This window comes from Sylvia atricapilla, chromosome 25 (assembly GCF_009819655.1).
Source record: "Sylvia atricapilla isolate bSylAtr1 chromosome 25, bSylAtr1.pri, whole genome shotgun sequence".
In the NCBI taxonomy this organism is placed as follows: domain Eukaryota; kingdom Metazoa; phylum Chordata; class Aves; order Passeriformes; family Sylviidae; genus Sylvia; species Sylvia atricapilla.
Window position 1 is genome coordinate 3,788,079 of NC_089164.1, and position 23,627 is coordinate 3,811,705.

Consider the following 23,627-nt stretch of genomic DNA (forward strand, 5'->3'; position numbering starts at 1 on the left):
CGGCCCCCGCAGCCGCCTCACGGCCGCCCGCCCGCAGCCCGCGGCGCCGCCATCTTGGCTCCGGGCGGGCCCAGCGCCGCCATTGGCCGCCGCGCGCGAGGCGTCTCGGATCCACCAATCGCGGGCGGGCGCGGCCGTGACGCGGGCGGAGGGGCGGGGCCTGCAGCCGGAGGGGCGGGCGATACCATGTGGGGGGGCGCGGGGGGGGCGCGGGGCGGCACCACCCGGCTCCTGGGGGCGGGCAGTGACACCTCCCGGCTCCGGGCGCGTTCTGCTTTTCCAGGGGGTTTCTGCTTTTCCAGGGAATTTCTGCTTTTCCAGGGAATTTCTGCTTTTCCAGGGAATTTCTGCTTTTCCAGGGGATTCACGGCGCGGTTCCATCCCCGCCCTGCAGCCCGCTCCTGGGCCGTTTTAGGTCCGGAGAAGTGGCTCCTTCGGTCTCACCCAGGAGCTCTTTCTGTTCAGACTTTTAGAATGAAAAAAAAATATTAAATAAATATTTAATATTAAAAATATGACATAAATTAAAAATTGCCACCAGGCAGCGTGGCGTTTTCTGCACCAGACGCTATTATTTGTTTTCTTTTTATTTCTAGTGTGCATAAAGCCCATAAATAGTGCTCCAGATTGGAGTAACACCTCTCATATTATTACTATTATTCTCCACACCACTTACACCCATATGGAGAACTGAAGAATAATTATTAATGAGTAATTATGCAAATATTATATTGTATATGCAAATTAGAGAACAATTTTTTTTCCCCCACTGCTACCCCATAACCAATTCCAAGCAGCTGCAGCACAAAGAACTGCAAAAAAAGGCAAAAATCAATGAAAAACAAACACACGCATACAAAATAGAACGGCATCAAAAGAGTCAAAAGCTGAACCACACTAAAAAAATTAAAAAGCCAGCAATCACATTAAAAAATTAAAAAGGCCAGGAACTGCTCCAGGACCATGGAGAATAAACCAAAACCAAACAGCCTCAGCCTGTAACTGGCTCCTTCCACATTTTAAGTATCTGTGGTCTGGGTATCCACAGTCCATCAATCTTGCTAATATCTGCTTTCTCTTCCACTCTCTATTTATAGTTTTCATTTCTGGTTTTTATTGTGTGCTTTCTATTCAGTTTGTTATTCACTTTTCTGGTACCCACTTCCTAGCCTTTCTTTTATTCATGTTTCTGGTCTGTACATTTTTATGATACTTTTTAATATCTTTCAATGCACCTTGCCATTGACCTTTCAAGTATCTACTTTTTACTCACCTTGATATCACCTTTATCTCTCTAATCTAAGTTTTTAGGGTTGAGGTTTGAGTTAGGGTTGGGTTTAAGGGTTAGGATTTAGGCTTAGGTTTGTGGTTAGGGTTAGGAATAAGTTTATTATGTTTTAATAGGTTTTTAAACATTTTTTAATGGTGAGGATTAAGATGCATTGTGAAGTTTAGGGTCAGGGTACGGGGATTAATGTTAGGTACAGGTGTTGGGTTTATGGCTGGGATAAGGGGAAAGGATTAGGGTTTGAATTAGCTTTGTGTTTAATAGTTAGTGTCAGGATTGGCTTTGGGTTTACAGTCACTTCCATGGGAAGACAAGACCAGAGCCCCAGTGTCTTGGGAGGGTCACCCCTGCAAGACCAAGTCCAGCCAGAGCTGTGGCTCCCAGCAGCTTTTTTCCGGGACAAATCCTTGGACTTTGGCAATTTTAGGAGTTGAAAACCAACGTTTGTCCTAAAGTTGTTGGTGCTGGAAACCAACATTTGCCCTAAGGCTGCTCCCAGACAGGAGCTCCTGGCACTGCTGGGTGTGACCAGCCCTGGCCTGGCCCTGGTGGCCCTTCCCAGGCAGTGCCGTGGCTGACAGTGAGATTCCACCTCATAAACCGGCCAAAATCTGAGGATTTCTCCCAGGCTGAGGCCAGCAGGGCTGTCAACCTCCCCTGGGACACCTCTCACCTGAAACTCTGGGGCTGCACTTGTCTCTTGCCATGGAAAGGAGCTGAGCTGCTCCTCAAGGCACTGGGCTGAAATTCTGGTTCTCCCTCACAAATTTATTGCAGCCAAGGATGGCAACCAAACAAAAGCTGTCACAACAACCAGGCCTGCCCCTCATCTGCTCCTCAAACCCTGGGAACACGTGTTCCTGCCCAATTAACTGCAAATTTGGGGTTACCTTCTTCCTCCATAGAGTCCAAACCTGGGATTTGCAAATGGTGTAGCTCCAAGACCCCAGATAAACCAGAGCCGTGGATTACAAACCCCGAACTAACAGCTGATGAGCCCATGACCAGAAGGGCTAAACCAGAGTCTCCAACCCCACAGCTGAGGCTGGTTCCTCAGGGAACAAACCCAGATCCATGGAGTGTGACCCCTGTGGCTCAGGTCTTGAGGCAATCCCTGGGCTGGGGGCTCAACACCAGAAACAGGAGCTGCACATTTCACTGCTGGTCACCCAAAAGGGTGCCAGGGGTTGTTTTTTCCCCAATAAGGACAGCAGCCATCCCCTGTCACAGGCTGCCCATGGGAGCTCAAGGCCAGCAAGACCTTTCTGTATTGCCCCTTTCCGTACCTGAAAGGGAAAACTGCATTATTTATGGCAAAACCCAACCCATTTCTCTCCCGTGTTGAGGTGACAAGGCCATGCTGTTGGGTTGGTGTCCCCACTCACCCCCAGGGAAACTTCCCTCGTGATCTGCAGGTTTTTTCCTGTACCAGCAGTGCCACCCTTTGGAGACGGGAGCAGGGACAGGACCCAGGGAAGGCTGGAGCTGTGCCAGGGGAGTTTAGGTTGGATTTTGGGAAAGGTTCTTCCCCCAGAGGTGCTGGCACTGCCCAGGGAATGGGCACAGCCCCGAGGCTGCCAGAGCTCCAGGAGAGTTTGGACACGGCTCCAGAGATGGCCAGGGTGGGATTTGGGGTGTCTGTGCAGGGTCAGGAGCTGGGCTGGATGATCCCTTCCAGCTCAGGATATTCCATGGTTCTCTGGCTGTGGCAGTTCTGGGTTTGTTTGATGCCTCTCTGACGTGGACATGGTGGGATCCTTGAGGCTGCCCCGTGAATCTCTTTGGTCCCTGTGGATCTCTTCCCACTCAGGACACTCCAGGATTTAGGAGTCCTGATGGTGGTGGTGGGGCTGCTCCTGGTGGTTCCTCACGGGGCTGGGAGGGTTTTCAGGGCTGGCCAGAGTGGGAAGCTGAAGGTGTGGACTGGATCTTGGCCAGTCCATGGTGGAGCTCTCCCATGACAACTTCCAGCAGCTCATCAGGGATGTGGCACCTTGGTGACCCTCACAGTGGTGGCTGAGGAAGGCAAGGAAGGTGCCACCACACTGCCAGAGTCTCAAGAGTGTCACTGCTGGGGTTAATTCTCTTCAATGGAGTGTTGGAAGATGTTAAAAATCAAAGAGAGTGAATCCCAGAGTAACCTGGGTCAGGGGTCACCAGCTCCTGGCAGGTGAATGAGCTGGTGTTGTGGTTTGAAAACAAACCAAGTGAGGGGCTCTAAGTCAGAAATAAAATTTAATGAGAAGAAAATAAAAATAAATTTAAAAAAATAAACTAAAATAAAATAAATAAAATAAAATAAAATAAATGCAACAATACAAAAAAAAAATCCACTGACAGAGTCAGAATACAACCTGATCAGGGTGATGGAAGCAGTCCAGGTGAGTTGATCTTCCTGAAGCAGTGATCCCATAGAAAGTTCTGGTAGCTCTGCTCCTCTGGGAATCCCTCGTACTGTCCCAAATCCCAGCTTATCTCCAGGTGAGAATGCTTGGCTCTTCTCCTTGGGCAGAGCATCTCCCAATGGGATGATGAGTCATTAATGAGGTCCTTGATGGCCCATTAAAGAGAGATAACCCCGGAGGCAGTTATCTCTGAGTCATGCACAAGGCGTTGATGGGCCATTAACTGATGATGGTGATGGGATACATCCTAAACTCCAGCCCAGGACAGCTGGGAGCTCCCTGCCCCGGAAGAGCTGGAGGCCGCTGGGGCAGGGAGAGGCACCTGCCGAGGTGATTGTGCCAAAATGAAGTCACAAGAATTAACAACTCAGTGTCAAATGAGAGAAATTGCCGTGTGTGAGAGAGGGAAAGTGCTGCTGACACAGACACAGGTCCTGCCCAGACCTTGTGTCCTCCAGCCAAGGGGAAATGACCCTCCTGAGGGGGCTGCAGCTCCAGGGGACAATGCTCAGAGAGAAAATCTCCCTCTGCTCAGGGCTCTGGAGCTGCAGGAGCTGCCAGGGCTTTGCTTTGGTGCTCCTGCTCTCCAAACCTCTCCATTAAACCCTGAGGTTTCCCTTTCTTCCCTGCCAAAACACACAAATTCCCCAAAGCTGCATCCCTGGGATACACCAGAAACATCTCCTGGCTCTCCGTGCCAAAATTTCCCCTTGGAAAAAGGGTCACAATTTTTTCTTTTGTGGGGGAAAAAAAACCCTTGACAGATTTTTTTTCCTGCAAATCCTTCACCTGCAAAACCCTGCTGTGTCCCCTGAGCAGCAAAGGGACTCCTGGGGTTGCACTGTCCCATCTCCAGGCTGGGATTTAATGGCAGCTCCCACAAAACACCATGGAATTGTTTCTAAACAAAAATGTAAACGTGTAAAATCCAATCATTTGCAGAGAAAAGCCGTTTCCCAACCCGGCATTTTTCTGGATTGCTGCTTATGGGTTTAATTAAACTCCTGATCATTATTTTTTGGCTTTTTTTTTTTTTTGCCTTTTAAATAATAAATACCTAAAGCCAGACTGGGACTAAAGCCAGCAGATGATTCTCTAATTTCACATTCATTTCAAATATTTAACGTGCCATCTCAGCCTGCTACACAGAATTTCAAAGACTTAACATTCCTCTTTGTTAATGCTGGAAGCAAAGAGAGCTCCATAAATTGTTATTTTTCTATTAAGATTTTTATTTTTATCAAACCTGATTCATTCCAGTTGGAAGGGACACACTTCAAAGCAGTTGCCCAGGGTGATTATAAAGCTGCTGAAGTTGGAGTCGGTTAAATTAGATCTGTTTCTCTGCAGCTTTTAATCTTTGAATCCCAGACTGGTTTGGGTTGGGAGGACCTTAAAGCTCATTTCATTCCACACCTTCCACTTGTTTCCAAAGTCAGTTTTCTGACTATCATGTTTCTAGGCATTATTTATGCACAACCTCCCCTGGACTCTGTGTAAAAACCTTTCCCACTGCCTCAATTAGAGATCTGGAGCTGAAATGTAGAGATAAAACCTGAACCTGGGGACACTCAACAAAGAGAGGGAATAAAAACCCCTCAACAGCAGGTGGTAAAACCAGAGTGAAGATCAGAAATCTGTGCCTCGGGGGAGCTGCAGTTGAGTGTTTCAGATGTAAAGAATTCTGTGACAGTGAAGGAGAAAAGAGCAGAACCTGTTCCACGGCAGTGGGAATAAATCTCCAGTTTGAAATCCCCCTGGATGCAGAGCTCCTGTGTGCAGAGGGGAAATCCAGAGTGAGCTGGGTGAGTCAGGGAGAGCTCCAGGGCTGCTCCACAGCCGGGAAAACCCAGAATGCAGCTTCAGAAAACCCAAAATGTCCTTTCTGGGGAGCTCCACCGGGCACAAACCCTGGCAGAGTTGGTGCTTTGCCACCAAATCCTGTCCTGGGTCCCTTCCCTCCCTGCCAGCCCTGGAATCTTTACTTTGCCAGGAAAAAAACCAAATAAAGTTGGTTGTGGTTTTTTTTTTTTTTTTTTTTTTTTTTTTTTTTTTTTTTTTTTTAAATTATTATTTATAATATTGGAATAAATGAATCCCCTTCATGCTCCAGAAGAGATTTTTTTTAACATTTTTCACCAAGGCAGGAGCCTGTCAGCTCTAGTCCTGTGTCAGCTGGGAGCAGGGCTGCAGGATTCCTACCAACAGATGGAATTTTCCTTGCCTGTGCTTCTGTATTAAAAATCTGAGCGTGAACCAGGAGGAAAACTTGATCTTTTTATCTCCAGAGAAAAACCTCTCTGAGGATGTGACAGGAAGGGAACTGAGCAGTGCTGTGGAGGGTTTGGGAGGCCCCAAAATACCCTCAGCCCTGGTGTCCCCCTGCCCCTGGCACACGGCTCTGCCTCTCCCTGGGCTGCACTGGAGGCTGGGGCTGGCACAGTCCTGCCTGGAGGCTTATTGGATATGGAATTCTTGCTGCTGTTTACTGCCCTTATCCCATTCTTCACAGGAATTGGCTTTTCCCCCTCGTGCTCAGGAGACTCCAGAGGGGAGGGAGAGTTCAGGGCTGAGCTTTTCCCTCTGTTCCTTGGGCTCACACCGAGCTCCAGGGCTTGGCTTTGTGGGCAAGGCAAGTCCAGGGTCAGCTGGAGGAGAGGAGACCTCAGTGGGGTCTGCAGCTCCTCCCCAGGGACAGCAGCCAGGGAAGGGCTGGGACAGGGAAAGGCTGGGGTCAGGGAAAGGGTGGAGCAGGGAAAGGCTGGGTCAGGGAAAGGATGGAGCAGGGAAAGGATGGGGTCAGGGAAAGGATGGAGCAGGGACAGGCTGGATCAGGGAAAGGATGGATCAGGGAAAGGATGGATCAGGGAAAGGATGGAGCAGGGAAAGGCTGGAGCAGGGAAAGGATGGGTCAGGGAAAGGTTGGATCAGGGAAAGGTTGGATATCAGGAAAAGGCTGGATCAGGGAAGGGTTGGGTCAGGGAAAAGTTGGATCAGGGAAAGGATGGATCAGGGAAAGGATGGAGCAGGGAAAGGATGGAGCAGGGAAAGGATGGGTCAGGGAAAGGTTGGAGCAGAAAAAAGTTGGATATCAGGAAAAGGTTGATCAGGGATAGGTTGGATCAGGGAAAGGTTAGATATCAGGAAAGATTGGATATCAGGAAAGACTGGATATCAGGAAAGGTTGGATCAGGTGAAGGTTGGATATCAGGAAAAGGTTGATCAGGGATAGGTTGGATCAGGGAAAGGTTAGATATCAGGAAAGATTGGATATCAGGAAAGACTGGATATCAGGAAAGGTTGGATCAGGTAAGCTTGGATCAGGTGAAGGTTGGATATCAGGGAAGGTTCAAGATCAGGGAAAAGTTTGGTATCAGAAAAGTCTAAATCAGGGAAAGGTTGATCAGGGATAGGCTGGATCAGGGAAATGTTGGATATCAGGAAAGACTGGATATCAGGAAAGGTTGGATCAGGTAAAGGTTGGATATCAGGGAGGTTTTGAGATCAGGGAAAAGTTGGATTTAAGGGAAAAGTTGGGTATCAGAAAAGGCTAAATCAGGGAAAGGTGGGATATCAAGGAAAGGTTGGGTATCAAGGGAAGGCTGGATGTCAGGAAAGGTTGGGAAGCTATGAATAACCCCAACCTTTCACTGTTTCAAAATTTTTTTAGCACAACAGTTCCAGTTCACTTCGCTTTATTAACCAATGTAGGTCAGGGAGTTTCTATTTTGCAATTTTGCTGTGTAGGCTCTAAAATTGTTTTGATCCCAGACCCTGTCAGTCCTGCAGGGATCCAGCATTCTGAGCACCAGGGTTGGTTTTTTTGGGGTTTTTTGTTGTTGTTGTTTGGTTGGTTTGTGTGTGTGTGTGGGGGGGATTTTTTGTGTGTTTTGTGGGGGGTTTTGTGTGTGTGCTTTTTTTTTTTTTTTTTTTTTTTTTTTTTTTCTTTTTTCTCCCCCAAAAATCACATCCTCAGGGTTTTTGGAGGTTTTAGAGAAGCACAACACAAAAACCTGGCAAAGAAGGCTTTGAGAATATGCCACTCCATAATGGTTTTTAAATTGAACTCAGCATCTGCTGCTGAGGTCCTGAAATTCTGAAATATTCAGTGATTATTACGTTTTGTGTAGTGATTTGGTCAAACCTCTCACTGTTCACTTCCAGGTGATTGGGATAGCAACAGTCCAGCTTCAGGAAATGTAATCTATGAGGAACAGTCACCATTATCTTCATCTTCCCATTCTGCTTCCCCATCTGCAGTGAGTTATTTACCAGCACCAGGAGAAGCTTTAGCAGAGCTCAGCTGTCTGAGGAGGTGGAAGGAGCAGAGAATGCTGTGCCTGACAAGATAAACCTCAGTCTTCTCCTCAGAGAACACAGAACAGATGGGAATGTCCCTCCAGACCTGAGTTTGGAGTCACTAAAGGCAGTTTGGAAGCAGGGACCAGAAGGGAGCCAGTCCAGCAAAGCCAGGGGCTGCTGAGGTCACCTCCACGTGGGATTCCACAGCCCCAGGAATGAGGCTCCTGAAAACAACTCCCACAGAAATCTGACAGTTCCAGGAGTGAGAGCAAAGGCACAGAAATCATGACAAGAAAGAGTTTTCCATGGAAAGGTCTCCAAAGGCACCTCAGAAGCCAGAGGTGCAGAACCAGCAGGAATGCTCCACGGCAGAAGAGCAAATGGGGATAAGGTGACTGTGGAGCAGCTGAAGGTGGGAATGGTAAACCAGGAGTCACCAGGAAAGAGCAGAAAACCTCAGGAAAGGCAGAAGGGTGCTACAGAGTGACACTACCCAGTGTTTGATGGGAATAACCTTCCCTTCAGGAGCTCCGGGAGAAAAAACCTGTGAGGATGATTCACTGGCCAGGTCCAGCTCTGAAAAGGCAGAAATTCAAAATCTCCAGCCTTTGCAATATCCCAGTGCCTTCCACGGAGATGCAGGAGGCTGACAGTGAACAGGCACCATGGAAAGGGACACGTGGAGCTGCCCAGTGAAACCAGAGATGGAACTTTGAGGGGAAATCTCCAGTGAGGAAACCAGCAGAAATTGCTGAGCCATGGAGGGTCCCCAGGGGCTGTAAGGGCACCCCAGCAGCAGCAGGAGGGATGGAAAATGACTCTGACTGACTGACAGTGACTTTTAGAACAAGGCTCATTTAAAGCATTGGTTCTTTTCACACAGGTTTGGTTTTGTTTTGTTCTGTTTTTCTCAGGAATTGGTTAGAGGGGAAAAAGTGTTTGATATGTCCTTATCTAAGCTTCATGAGAGACCTTGTGGATGGTTTCAGGGACACTCTGCCGTGACCTGCTGTCCCTGTGTCCCTTTGCAGGCCACATCTGCTGCTCCAGCTTTGCTTCTCTGAGTGCTGGGAGTTCTGAACAAAGTTATTTATTGCCTCTGCTGCCAGTGTGTGATCCTGACTCACTTCCTGCTCTTGTGCCAAGCTCTCTCCTGTATCCAGTCCATCTAATCCTTCCCACGTGGGTTCCAGCACAGACAAGGCAGGTTTGGGCTGAAGTGGGGCTTTTCTCCAGAGCTTGGTGCATGTTTCCATCAGGAATCCCTCGTGCTCCTCTGCTGGGCCAGGGAGAACAGGGCAGAGTTGGTTCTGTCAGTCCCAGGGCAGCAAAGAAGCCACTGATGCTGCTCCATTGGTTTGTTTCCTGGGTTTTTTATATCCAACACAAAACCCTGGAGCTGAATATGATATTTGACATAATTCTGTCATTTTGCTTTTTCTGAACACAGCACAATCACTTCAGTTCCTTGATTCAGGGGGATTTGGTTTGCAAACTTCTGTGTGAGGAGAGAAAACTCTGGGTTCTGTTCAGTGCCATAATTCCTTTGCTTTCACTTGTGGCACCATGACATCCTCAGCCTGGGTGTAGAGCTGAGACTGAAGTCCCATCTTTAATTATTTATTGGTAATTAGGAATTGGATTTTTTTATCCCTGTAGAGGTAAAAATCGACCTTGGGACAGACTCAGCTTCCTCAGTGTAGTTTTTGCCTGTGTGTGTAAAAGCTCTCCCCAGTTTTCTCTGAATGAGTGATCAAGGAGAGCTGCTGGGTACAGGGGACTCACAGCTGTGCTTTGGGCTGGCAGAGATATTTCACAGAGGGATGTCACCCCCAGAACTCACTGACACATCGGCCCCATGGCTGTCAGAACAACAGACTGCAGGGGTTTATTTTATTCATAATTCAGTGACGATTTCCTGACATCTGAGGGGCAGAATGACACAGGAAAGTGGGAAAAGGATCCCCTTGGTCCAGTTTGCAGAAGGAGAAAGGAGTAAAGGATTGAGCTTCACTTACTCAAAATTCAAACTGATAGGATTTGCTCTTTGAAAGTAAGAGGGTATCTCATTTTGGCTTTGAAACTTTAGATGTTTTTAAGGGCTAATGAAGCACAGTGAGGCAGTTGTGAGTGGAATTCTTCACGAGGGCAGCTGACTGCTCAAACAGCTTTTCAAACAAAGACTTTGGGAATTCAAAGGGCTTTAAAGCAGCTCTGAACTGTGCTCAGCTGCTGGGTGATCCATTGAGGTTTGCTGTGGAGCAGAACACGTACAAATCCTCCCTGGCTGGAGAAGGGCTGTGAAATATTTAATACTCTGAGTAGCCCGTGCAGATATTTCTGTAGTTATCAGGGAAAAGTTTTTTACAGAAAGGGCAATAAAGTATTGGCATGGGGAGATGCCTGGGGAGATGGAGATTCACCATCCCTGGGTGTGTTTAAGGAAAGACTCGGTGCCAGGGTTTAGTTGAGGTTAGGGTTGGGTTGGACTTGATGACCCTGGAGGTCTCTTCCAATCTAATCATTCTGATTCTGATTGTGTTCTTCCCCAGAGGCTGGGTGTGCTGTGTGTCCTCGTGCAGAGCACTGAGGACAGTGACAAATCCAGACATTTAATTCCAGAGGAACTGGCAGCACTGAAATGATTTCCCATTTTCCTGTGTGAATGTGACCTGTGTGGGATTTCCCCTTCCCTTTCTCTGTGCTTCCTGCATCCACATGCCCTTGGGGTGCTACACAATGGATGGATGTGCTGGCTGTAAATATTTATCTATTGCACAGCACCTTCACACACACTCCTGAGGTTCTGACTGGAGAGAGACCTGTAAATCACTCATTATTTTGACACAGATCTTAACACCCAACTCCAGTTCATGGCCTGTTGGTTCTGCACTGTCTAAACCAGGCTCTTGGTTGGCTTTCAGGGGTGTGACCCAGGTTTTACCCACAAACATGCTGCTTTTCTGTAAAACAAATGCAATTTATTATTGGATGTTTCCTTGACCCCCCCATTCCAGTAACAGATGTTCAAAAAGCTGGTATAAAAATCATCAAGTGCTGTAGAAACCATTGGTAATGATGAAGTGCTTGTCCTGCAGATTTATTTGCACATTTTGCTATATAAAATTGTCACCTCCTTTTACATCTCTCAACTTTTCCTTGTACAGAAAATAGCTGTAAACAATTTACTACCAAAAATTCCTCTGCCATTTTACCCTCCTGTGAAGGAATGGGAAGTTCCTCAGTTTTTGCTCTTTTCACTACTAATAAATAGAAGCCATTGGAGCCAGTGAAGGGAAATGTTACAGAAGCCTTCGAATATTTCCTTGCTCTCCATGACCTTTCTAAACATGAACCTGAGGAAATCCTTGTCAAAGCTGTTTTTTCCCCCCTAGATTTCCTCCCCAGGTGTTCAGGGTGAGGCTCCATTGCAATGCTGGGCTGCAACAGCTGCTCACACCATGGAGCAGAGCTGCTGTCACAGCCAGGACAGGATGGAGCTGACTATTCCAGGGAACAGATGTGGCAAAACATTCTCCAGTTCATGAACGCTTTGCCTGTAGTGTGTGTTGAAAGGTTTTTCTCCTGTAACCATTGTTCTCTAGAAATACTGATAATTTCTTTGCAGCAGTCCCAGCACAAGCCACCAGCAGGATTTGAGTGTTGCTGGATTGGCAGCAGGGATGGTGCATCCTGAGGTGCTTCAGCATGGAGGCAAAGCCTTCAGCACACAGAGCTTTAAGGAAAGAAAAGCTCTTCAGCACAGTCAGGTCAGTGCAGCAAAGGATTCTCTGGAATATTCTGGAATATTCCAGTGCAGCCCCAGGAGGGCTGAGTCCCTCCTGTCACATTCCCAGGAACATGGCCCTAGTCACAGCCATTGGTGTCCCCCCAGCTGCAGCTCTTGTATGGCTTTAGTGTCTGATGTCCCACACCAGTTCCTGCTGGTTCAGTGCCAGCTGCCAGGATTGGGCCCCATTAATCCAGTTTTTCTGTGCGTGCCATGGGATGACATCACTGATGAGACCAGTTCGTTCTGGATGCTGTAGAGCAGTAAAGCAGAAAGAAAACTTCTGATACAGACACTGGGAATCTGTTTAAAAATTGGAATTACAGATTTCTGTCAGTTTTCTTCTTTCTGCCCACACTGCTGGTTCTCTTCTCTGGTGTGTGGTGAAGATGCCCAGGGCTGATGTTCTGCCACTTCATGGTTTGATTTTCCACAACTGCAAAGAGACAAGGAAGGGAGTTTGGGTCTAACAGGAATGGTCTTCACTTCCAGCTAACATCCTGTGTCTCCTGCCCATCCTGCTCTGCTCAGTGAGCTCCAGTTTCAGGATGAGCCACAGGAGGACTGGGATAAAGGGAGGAACCCTGGATCCTCACAGCTTCACCTGAAGGGAGCTGAAACTGAAGAGAGGGCTGTCCTGCCCCCCAAAGCTGGCTCAGTGAGGTGGGGACACACCCAGCACGTTCCCAGTGCAAAGCCAGGCTTCTCCCAGAGCTGTGACCCCAGAAGTGACCCCAGAGCTGTTCTGCTCTTGGGACAGGGACACTTACTCTGATGTTGAATCCTAGCAGGTCACTGATCACTCCTGAGACAGCAGAGAGGATGACAACCCTTGTGATGTTGTAGATCAGTGGGTTCATGGTCAGCCCATAGAGCCTGAATGGACTGTCCAATTCCTGCAGTGACAGGACAATGACAGGGGTCATCATCACTCACCAACACCAAAGAATTCATCCTCTGACTTTTAGCTGCCACTCCAACAGACTGGGCTGCCTCTGGGTCCTTTCTTAAATAGTGTTCAGGGATTGTCAGTGCTCCAGAGACATCTCCTGCTGAATCCAAAGGCTCTGCAGCAATCCCAACTGCCCCAGAGCCAGACACTCCAGGCTGCAGAATCACGCAGCCCAGTCCATGGACTCCCAGACTCTTCTCACTCCTTCCCAAACCTCTCCCTGCTGCTGGCAGTGAGCTCCAGCGTCAGAGCTGCTGAAGGAAAACAAGACTGGAGCAGGCAGGAGATGCTGTGCTCACCCCAGCCTCTCCTCTCACTTAGTTAAACCACTGCTCATCAAGAGTTCACAGCACTAATTACCCACCCTGGCCTTGTGCTGCTCCCTCCCCTGTCACAGCTGCAGCAGCACTGAAAAACCTCCTTTGTGAGCCCTAACTCCAAGAGCCCAGGGAAAGGCAGGGCCACACAGCATTGCCACAACTCCCTGCTTCCACAAAATCCAGCATTCAGGCAGAGCATCTCACCTTCAGCAGCTTTGTGGACAGTTTCAGCACGTTGTTTACCAGAGACAGCTGCTCCTTCTTGTTTGGCTTCTTCTCCATCTTCAGGTACAAGTTTATCTGTGACAGACACCACAGGCCAGGGGTTGATATTCCAGCACCAGCCCCCAGCTGATTCCTAACTAAGGGAAATTGGAGCCATTTTTGCAGTCTGCTGTCACTCCTGAGGTAGTGGATTTAGCACTGATAACATCATTCTTTTCCAATTGTTTTGGCTAACACACATTAACCCAGAGACCAAAACAACCTTGAATTTTGGAGTTTGAGTCTGTCCCAACAGGACCAGCTCATCCCTCCCATGCTGACCAGTGCTTTGGTGCCTTCTGGCCAACACAAGGGCTGATTCCTACATTTTCAAGTTGGATTCCAGTATTTAAGCTGGTTTGAAATACAATAATTATATCCAAACAAAGGGGACAACAAGCTAAAGGGAGTCACCTGCTCAGTGAGCAGGATGGAAATGTTGCTGTATTTCTTGTTGGTCTCAGAGCCCAGAGATGCCAGACGGAGCAGGAAGAGGAGAAGTGCTGCCTCCCACATCAGGAACTCCCAGTTGTAAGCTGCACTCAGAAAGGTTTTGTGACCCTTAAGAACCTGTATGGGGAGAAAAAAAAACACCAAATGTCACTGACAAAGTGCCTGTTCTTGGGACAAATGCACAAGCACTGCCCTTTCTCCTGCTGTGCCCTGTGTGCTCTGCAGCCACTGACAGCTCTTCCCAGGAAGTGGAAATCACTCCTGTGATGGGCTTACAAGGAAAGGTCTCATTTCTAACCTGCTTTCAGCTTGGTCTAGGATGTTTTTTTCCTTCTGCTCAGAAAAGGAGCCTTGTTCCTCCTCTCCCCTCCCTCTGTCCAAATAACAGGCAATGAAGTGCCTTTCCTTGTCCTGTCCCACTGGCACCCTCAGCCAGGCTAAGCTGCTCCTGCCTTTCCCAGTATGTGCTCACACAGCAGGACTGGGATTGTCATTCCTTCCTCTGGAAACCTGTGGCTTACCAGAACAGCCACAGCAGTGACAGTATCTACAAACCACCAGCCTCTGCTACCACAGCTGCCCCTTCAGGGGATCAAGGACCTGCCTGAACACAGCACTGACCAAGAAAACAGCTCCAGCATTTGCACTGCTGCCTGTAACAGTTTTAGTCAAGGGTTAAAAGGTGCCAGTAATCGTTCCTGACCTGCTTTTCTACATGGTGGTTACAGAGCAAGCCTCAATCAACCCTCTGGTGTCACCTGAGATCCTTAGGCAGAGTCTCCTCTCCTTTGTGCCCAAATGGCCATGTTCTGAAATTTTCCTAATGATTACAAAACCCCTGACCTTGCTCTGCAAGCACAGAATGAACCTCTTTCTCCAACTAAAAATGACAAAGCTCTTAAAAAATGCTACACTCTCTATGTTAGTCTGGGGTCAAACAGCTCCACTTCAAGCCTTTTGAAGGCTGGTGAAAGAAAAGCCTCCAGCACTTGGGAAGGTTTTTCCTACTTTATAAATCACAGAGGTTAAAATCTCACCTGGGCACAGCAGATAAAAGCAATTGAAAGAGCCAGTAAAAAGACTGAGGACACCACAACATCCACAGACCTCTGGGGGCCTCGTCTCTGCAGAAACAAGGACACGGGGTCAGGGCTGAGGGCACTGTGCAGCCAAAACTCACCACAAACAGCTGGCACTCTTGTTGTCACTGTCACTGTCACACCCCCTGCAATAACCAAACCCCAGATGAGAATTTACCTTCAGGTAGGAGCGAAGGGATAACCAGATCTTGATGTTCTCCACCTTCTTGAGCCTGAAGTGAGGGATTTCGTATTTCCTGGCTTTCCGAGCAGATGTAATGTGACTAAAGAGCTTGGCAAACAAAAACCTCTGCAGGTTAAAAACAGAAACATGAATTCATGTGAAACTGAACCATAAATTACTTTAAAACAGAACTTCTTCATGCATGGAAGCCCAGCATAAGACCAGGGTGCTCAACCTCTCTAGCAGCAGTTGTTTTCATAGAATTCCAGACTGGTTTGTATTGGGAGGGACCTTAAAGCTCATCTTTCTCCAGCTCTTGCCACAGGCAGGGACACCTTCCACTCCCCTAGACTGCTCCAAGCCCTGTCCGACCTGGCCTTGAAGACTTCCAGGGATGGGGCAGCCACAGTTTCTCTGGGCAACAGAGAGGGGACAGAGTAAGACCTTGGGGACAGGTAAAGGGGGGAATAGGGGTGTCTGGAATGGCATTGATAGGTATAATCTATGACTGATGAATAAAAGCCTTCCCTGACTCCCCTCCCTGACCTTGACAAGGGCTAGGATGAGATGAGCTTTAAGGTCATCATCCCATTTTAATTCCTGCTCTCCAGGTTCCTGAAAGGCAGCAGGACCTTTCAACCCACCTGTTTGTAGGTTCTCTCAGCAACACACATCATGAAGAAGAACATCCAGGTTAAGCACAGCCTTTCCAAAAAGTTGATGGCAGACAGGATGAGCACAGGGGTGCTGGCAGGGGCTCCACAGAAGACGTGCAGAAGCTCCATGAGGGAAATGGAGCAGAGCTGCTCCAGGTTATCCGTGCGGAACAGTCTGTAGAGGAATGGCAGGAAGGCCAATCCAATGGTGATGATGTTTCCCAGCATTTGATACCCCACTCCTTGCTGGTGGGCATTAACCTGGCAAGCAGGAATAAAACTGAGATGATTACCTGGGGTTTGCATCAAGGAAAAGGCCTGTTGTTGTGATAATATCAACTCAGGCAAGCAGTTGGCTCCCCCTCCCTTCACAGGACAGAGTCTAAAATAATTCCACCCATTTCAGTCCAAACCCAAAACTAATCAGCCAAATAATCAACCCCCCACCTTCAGCACCCTGCAGAGGCAATCAGAGATAATCAGCACTTGTCAGTCTTCAAGAGACCTCCTAAATAGGGGTTTAGGCAATTTTTCAGTAAGAACATGTGGGACAACCATCTTTGCAGCTGGGGAGGGACCAGTTTCATACTGCCACTAATCTTTGCATGTGTAACTATTCCCAGGGGTTTTGGTGGTTGTTTTCTAAAGTGTGATGGAGAGGTTGCAATGCCACACAGCCCCCTTACCCTGCTCATGATAATCCCACTGATCTCCAGCACGGACATGTCCACCTTCTTGCAGTCATTCCCTTCCCAGATCAGAGCGCTCACTTTGGCAGATGCTGGGCTGGTGTTCTGCAGCCAAAACAGATGGTTCTAGAAAAAAGAGAGGAGTGCAAAAAGTGGGTCAGCTCTTCTTGCCCTCCTGTAAGTAAGAATGCAATTGGATTGAGAGGGCAATTCCATTTTGGGTGAAATACTTCATTTTGGGATGAGAGTGGTGCAGAGGGGAGGGATGGACTCCATCATTGAATCACTGATTTTGTTTAGAGTACTCCAGACTTCCATGTGGTTCTGGCCTCATCCACATTGTTCACCTTATACCAACAGCATCCTCGTGTGCCACTCATATTTGGGAAGACAGGGGGTGTTTGAACCCTGGGCACTGAGAATTTTAGACCACCTGTGGTGACAGGCACTGACCCTCAAGAAAACCCTGCATTTGACCTGAGGCCTTGGAAAAGGCTTCCAAAATTGAATTACAGAACTGGGATTATGAGTGTGTAGTTTGAATAGAAGTGTGTAATACCCTATGATGGAAAACTTAGAATTTAAGGTTTTAGAATATAGTAATATATATATAAAGCAAGACAAAAGTTTTAGGGTGGAGGCCAGTCCTTCTTTTCCACCTTCCTCTTCATGGGTCTGGGTGGTATTTTGTAATTGGCATCATAGACCATGTTTGGTTATTGGGTTAAAAGTAAAAAAAAATTAGGTGTCATTTCTTAATTGGTCAGTTTATCCTTAAATGGCTTTGTAAAGAGGGAGATAGGGCTCCATTTTTAGTTTGTTAGCTAAAAGTGCTGTAGAACTCTCAGTCTGTGAGCCTGTAATATAGATAAGAATTCATAAACATCTGAGTCCAAACAAAAAACACCATCTGGCACCTTTAATCCTGACCAAGGCAAAAAGCAGATAAAACGCACCAAGGGGGAAGAGGGAGAAGCACTGCCAGCTCCTGGATGGAAATCACCAACCTGCTGGAAGACATCTTCCTTCACGTCCCTGCGGGAGTCCCTGGCGGAGCGCTCCTCGCTGTCGCTGGTGCCGGAGGAGCGGCACTCGGGGCCGTGCAGGAGATCGTCCCACAGCATGTCCTCGGTCTCCGAGTCCTGCCGGGTGCTCTCCGAGTCCCGCCGGCTCCCGCTGCAGCTCCGGGGCGCCACGCCCAGGCACGACCTGGGGTCCTGCGACAGCGGCCAAGGTCACACGGCACAGCCCCAGTGCGGTTTGTAAACCAGCACCTCCTCCTCAACGTCCTCCTCCTCCTCCTCGTCCTCCTCTCCCTCCTTCTCCTCCTCCTCTTTTCCCGCAGCTCCCCAGAGCTTTGAGTGCTCCCAGTTGCACCCACATGGTGGAAATGGTTTAAGACAACGTTTGGGGAAAAGGCATTTCTATACCAGAACTCACATAGAGCCCATTAATTCCCTACCTCCATTCCCAACCTACAAAATAAAAACTGACATACTCATTTTAATAAAAAATGTCATTTTTTATGCCTTTTGCATAATCTGCTTTAATATTTCATTTATATTTCGTATTCATTTATATATCTCCATATTTATAACCTGATGTTCACATATTTATTTCTATTTTATTTCAGGTAGGGTGAGTGGCAGGGGCAAAAATCCAAAGTAATGAAATGACTGAGTATATCTCACAGAATAGATTTATTCCTTCATTACAGGGGTTGGATTTGATCCTTGTGGGTCCCTTCCAACTCAGGAGAGTCTGTGATTTTAAAATCAAAATTTATTAGCTTAAAAGCTGCAAGCACAGCACTGCCTCCCAACCACAAGAGCAATTGCAGCAATTCCACAGGAGCAATTAGAGGCAGCTTGGACTGTCCTTTGCTGCCAACAGATTTAGTTAGTTGTTTGTTTGTGGTTTGTTTAACAAAGCAGCACAATCAGGACTGTGAACATTGTGAAGGTTTACAAAGCTGCCAAGCAGCAGGGAGGGAGGTGGTCACACCTTGCACCTGAGGATTCTGAAGCACCATCATTTCATAACTGCCTGTTCTGATGGAGGGGGGCTGGAATGAAATGAGCTTTAAGGTCCCTTCCAGCCCAGCCCATTCTCTGGTTCTGTGAACCCTGCCAGGCCTGGGAAAGCTCCCTCTCCTGACTTTACAACCATACCTGCCTGTATAATGTGGATTCCAGCTCGGACTCCACAACACTGTCAGAGTCTCTGGCACCTTTCAGGGCTTGCTTGACCTGCTAAGACCAAAGGAAAACCATCTCATTATCCATAGCAAAACAAGGTGTGGAAACCAGCACTAATCCCACCTGGGTACCTGTGAGACAGCCTGGTTGAGAGAAACCAGAGGCCTCTTCCTCTTCTCCTCATAGCTGTTGTCACTGGAAGCCCCTTCCATGCTGTGGTGTAACAGGATCCTCTGGGCCATGACCCCAGTGTCCTCCTCACTCGACAGCTCGTCAGAAACCCCGTCCCTGTTGGTGCCATCGTCCTACAAATGCAGCCAAACCACGCCAAGGACCAGCCTGAGTCCCATCAAAGGCTCAGAGGCAGAGCTGCTCCCCTGGCACTGCCCTCAGTGCCTGCAGAGCCAGCACATGATTCCCACAGAACACACAGAAACAGAATTCTCTTGGCATCACAGAGACTTCACAGATTTTAACTCCTTTCCCCTGCTGTTGTCTTGCCCCAGAGGTAATGAGAGAGAATTTTGGGTGGGTGGAGTTGGAGTTGGGGTAAGGGCAGGAAAAGGAGGAGGCAGCAGCAGCTCTTGGCTGTGCCTTACCATCAGCTTTAAGCCCAGATGTATCTACAAGCTGGGGGGTAACAAACCCAAAATCCTGGGCTGTGCCCCTCCACCAAGCTCTGCCCCTCTCCAAACTCCTTCACAGAGAGGAGTGTACCACAGAATTCCACAGAGGATCTATTCCAAGTTCTTCATGTGGAAGAACTGGCACAGAGGAAATTCAAGAGTAATTCCCAGAATCTTTATGATGTGTCAAAACTTTCAACAGAGGTCAAAACGCTTTAGCTCTTTCTCTCTCCCCACAAGATGTCTCAGTCTTGCAAGACAAAGTATTTTATTACTTTTGAAAATGGCCAATTTATTTAGTCAAGATCAGCACTGCCCCTTAATTGAACACCTTGTGATCAGAAGTGTCAACAATTAAGAGAGCACTTTGGTAAAACACACATTCCAGCACTGTCTGTGTTTGACCACACTTGGTCAGGTTGGACATGGCTTGGAGCAGCCTGGGACAGTGGAAGGTGTCCCTACCCTTGGCAGTGGGTGGGATGAGCTTTAAGATTCCTTCCAACCCAAACTATTCTGGAATTCAGTTCTATGATTATGAAAAGAAAGTATCAGCACCTTTTCAGCTGCTCAGTGAGAGGCAGAAAGGGGTTTCTAGATTCCCTAATGCGGGCAAAGATTAGCACAAGGAGGGAATATCTCGTATTAGATCAAACCACACAGTTAAATACCAACACACTTCTGGGCACACAAAGAACACACTGAAACTGTGATTTCAAAGGATCTCCTCTGGCAGTACCTGATGGCTCTTCTCCCCATCAGAAAGTTTACTTTTGTCTTTGGAGTGCAGCAGCCTGTATTCAGATCTGGCCTGTCTGGGTTTGATGCCTTCACCCACAGCATTCACCCAATTTTCTGTCTCGGTCCCTTTCTCAGCTACCAGCTTTACTTTTCTATTCCTATGAGAGAAAATATAATTAAATGCTTTTATGTCAGGGAAAAACTCTTTGGGGTAAAACATTCTGATCTTCCCTTGTCACACAGGTGCAGCATCAAACAAGATATGTAAGGAATAAATAATTTTCTTTGCCTGACAAGCTTTGTGTGCTGAGTGTTAAAAAGATTTATATCTGATTCACCCTCACTTGACATGTCTTTTGTAATTCTAATAGTATCTTAAAACTTCTAAGTCAAGGGGATTTTTTTCATTATTTTTATTAAAAAAAAATAATAGAGCAATTCAGAAGACAAATGTCCTCATGAAGCACCTGTGAGCTGGAAACTCACCATGAAAATTCACCTGGGAAAACAGGAGAAAACAATGAACCATTATCCCATACAATCTCTCCTCCTTTTCCTTGAGCTACTTTTAGAGAAGGAAGGTGCCAAAGTGAGACTATCCAACTAACCAAACCAGAAGGCACAATTGCTTTTGGAAATCAGCTAAAACAACAATATAATCTGAGCACTCACTCAAATAAGGTCACTTATCTGATAAATAAAAATTAACTTCATCCTGTTCTACAGCTCATCTAACACTTGGTTTCACATGATCTAATTTTATACAGTACAGTCTAATTTTATATGATCTAATAAGGAGATACTAAATATTCCTGAGGAATCAGCTTCCCACATTACCACGAAAGTCTTAATTCAGAAAAAGACTGACAGGCTGTGGGGATGTCAGTGACAGCACATGCTGTGCCTTCATCCTCCAGGTACCAAACTGCTCCCAGTGTCATGAGCAGCACAAACCCAGCAGAGATCACATACCTGCTCTGGAAGAGCAGACTGGATAAATTGGTCAGCAGAGTTGCAGAGCCAGACTGCTCTTCCTTGCTGGTTTTGTCAGGAGAACACCAACTGTTCCCATCCACACCCACAGGTTTGCGTAACTTCCTGAGTTTTAAGACAAGGAGAATTAAATTGGTGTAAGAAGCTGCTTTAAGGTCTTTCTTAAAAGATCTGAAGGAGATTTGAATAGCTTTTTGAATGTCGTTTTTCTGAAGTCATGCAAACAGAATACTGACTTCCAAATAAAAAAAAATCTGCCTATACCTCCAGCACATCAGGGCACCCCAGGGACAAAATCCAGAGGGAATCTTTGCTGCAGCAACCTGTGGAGTGATGCACCCCACACACCCCCAGCAGATGTTTCCAAATAGGGAAAGAATTTCAGTTTACCTTTAGACATTTTAGGAAGTTTAACTAGAAAATTCCGTGGTTTTTCTCTTATGTAATTGGCTCAGTGCCAGCACAAGGGCAGGGATTGGGCTCTGAGAGAGGAACTCAAAGCCTCTCGGTGATCTTATTGGCAGCAAGCCAGATTGTCCCTCCTAGAACCTTCAGTGTTTAGGAAGAAACACAAAAGGAAGTAAAGGCTTTTTGGAGTGTCTTAGCGAGCTGTCAGAGTTTTCTCAGACATCTGTGCTTATCATTTTGTTTTCAGTAACCTTTGTTATTTTGCTATTTTTCATTTATTCAACTTTTTGCTTTAGAAAACACCTCTAAAGAGCAGCTAATTGATTTCACCGCTTCTCTGCAAAGGCTGGACGCTCAGAGACTGATACATTAGCAGATAGTTTGTAAGACTTTGACCACGTGCTAACCTGTATCAAACCTGGGGAAAGGAGAGCTCCATGCAGCCCCACCAAGGGCCCTGAGGCGCTCACCTGCGGCGCCGGCTGAGCCCGTTGTTCCCTGCAGGTCTGTTCACCTGCGTGGACACGATCTGGCAGTGAACCGTCCCCAGCAGCAGCATAAGGCACAGGGGTCCCATCACTTCACTGGCACTCACTGCAGGCACCATGAAGTACAGCACCACTGCTACGACTGGAAAAAGGGGAAATGGCACCAAAAATTAAAGAGTCTGTTCTCAACTATTTGTTTTTACTCTGCTTTGTTGTATTGTTATTTAATTTCTGCAATTACTAGTGCCACACACCTTGAAATGCACATTAAGTAGGTTCCGGGCAAGATCTTCATGCTTTAGATTATGGACTACAAAATCATAGAGTCGCTAAGCTTGGAAAAGACCTCTGAGACCATCGAGTTCAACCACTCCCCCATCACTGCCAGGTCCATCCCTAACCCATTTCCCTCCAAGAGCCACATCCATACATTCTCTGATGGCACATTCCTTGCAGGAGAAGGTTTATGGCACAGCCTGTTCCCTCACCTTGCATAACATAGAGCACCAAGAGCCACATAAAAATACGCTGGGAAGTAACCTGTATCCACCACTGGCTGAACAAGGGGAAGAACACCACTCTCACAATTCCCTTCCTCGTCAGCGATGTCCAGGGAATTTCAGGCTTGGCTTTGGCAAAGGTAGAGCCTTGGAATTAAAGGGAAACAAGCCATCATGAACTGTGAATCACAAGAACTCCCTGGCTGGTTTGGGCAGCCCCAGCCGTCCCATAGGGCTGAGCAGGGGCTGACAGCAGCCCGGCTTCAGGCACCACTCAAAGCCTCACAATCCCAGCAGACACAGCTAAAGCAGCTCCTGGTCCTGTCTCAGAGCTCTGGCTCTGACCCTCCCCTGCCCACCCAACCCTGCTCCCACCGACCGCCCCCTGCAGAGCCGCCCCGAATTCCTCCTGCTCTGCTCTCAGGTTTTCAGCGCTACTTTTGCCTCAGTGCTCACGGGCAGGGCTCCCCCGGCAGCAGGGCAGGTTCTGCTCCCCCCACCCGGCACAAAGCCGTGATGCACCTACAGAATCACGGAATATCCTGAGCTGGAAGGGACCCACAGGCATCGCCTAGTCCAGCCCCTGCCCTGCACAGACCCCCACAGCAATCCCACCCTGGGCATCCCTGGAGCAGTGTCCAAACTCTCCTGGAGCTCTGGCAGCCTCGGGGCTGTGCCCATTCCCTGGGGAGCCTGGGCAGTGCACAGCACCCTCTGGGGAAGAGCCTTTCCTGATATCCAACCTAACTCTCCTCTGACCCAGCTCCAGCCGCTCCCTCGGTGCCATCCCTGTCCTTGAGAGGAACGAACAGAGGCAGCACCGCTCACCGCTGATCAGATCCACATCGATCAGATCGGGCTGGATGTGCCCCTTTTTCTTCGGCTTGTTCTTGAAGCCCTGCGGGGCGAAACATACGGCCGAGTCAGCGGCGAGGGGCGCGGGGCCCGCCCGCCAATGCCCCGCCGCCGGTACCTTCATCTGGGTCTGCTCCACGGCCTTCTCCCATATCTGCTGGTCGTAGGCCCCGATCTGAGGGGAGAGGAGGCTGAGGGCACGGCCGGGCCCCCGCCCGTCCGCCCCGCGCCGCACTCACCTTCTTCTGGTACCATGAAATGGCATCGCGACAGGCCATGGGGGGCGGCGGCACCGGCGCGGCTCCGGTACCGACCCCGGCCCGGGACCGAACCCGGCACCGACCCCGCTCCGGTTACCCTGGAAACTGCCCGGCGCTCGATTGGCTCCGCCTGCCGCCCCCCCCCCCCCCCCCCCCCCCTCACCCGCCCAGGCAGC

The 23,627-nt window shown here is 48.2% G+C and overlaps 1 protein-coding gene across 4 annotated transcripts; it reads right to left on the minus strand.

The window, feature by feature from the left end:
• Positions 1 to 10,954: 10,954 nt before the first annotated feature.
• On the minus strand, positions 10,955 to 23,571 carry PHTF1 (putative homeodomain transcription factor 1). Of its 4 annotated transcripts, none has more exons than XM_066335946.1 (18): positions 23,431 to 23,571; positions 23,310 to 23,366; positions 23,165 to 23,234; positions 22,325 to 22,483; positions 21,819 to 21,978; positions 20,920 to 21,045; positions 19,946 to 20,105; positions 18,712 to 18,885; positions 18,554 to 18,631; positions 17,390 to 17,599; positions 16,380 to 16,508; positions 15,682 to 15,954; positions 15,032 to 15,163; positions 14,812 to 14,898; positions 13,736 to 13,891; positions 13,262 to 13,357; positions 12,556 to 12,681; positions 10,955 to 12,221 (listed from the first exon to the last, which is right to left on the minus strand). In XM_066335946.1, the coding sequence occupies exons 1-18, from the start codon at positions 23,467 to 23,469 to the stop codon at positions 12,201 to 12,203; spliced, it is 2,253 nt and encodes a 750-aa protein (XP_066192043.1). In that variant the 5' UTR covers positions 23,470 to 23,571; the 3' UTR covers positions 10,955 to 12,200. The 4 variants fall into 4 exon arrangements, with proteins under 4 accessions (XP_066192043.1, XP_066192042.1, XP_066192041.1 ...); XM_066335945.1 differs by having other exon boundaries at positions 18,554 to 18,634; XM_066335944.1 differs by having other exon boundaries at positions 23,165 to 23,366.
• Positions 23,572 to 23,627: the final 56 nt, after the last annotated feature.

Excerpts from the sequence above, each read along its gene's own strand:
- PHTF1 (XM_066335942.1), bottom strand. The coding sequence starts at position 23,469 with ATGGCCTGTCGCGATGCCATTTCATGGTACCAGAAGAAG. Across the intron at positions 22,484-23,164 it reads CGATGTGGATCTGATCAGCG|GCTCTACCTTTGCCAAAGCC; the intron begins GTGAGCGGTGCT and ends TTTAATTCCAAG. Across the intron at positions 12,222-12,555 it reads TGCTAGGATTCAACATCAGA|TTGTGGAAAATCAAACCATG; the intron begins GTAAGTGTCCCT and ends GTCTCTTTGCAG.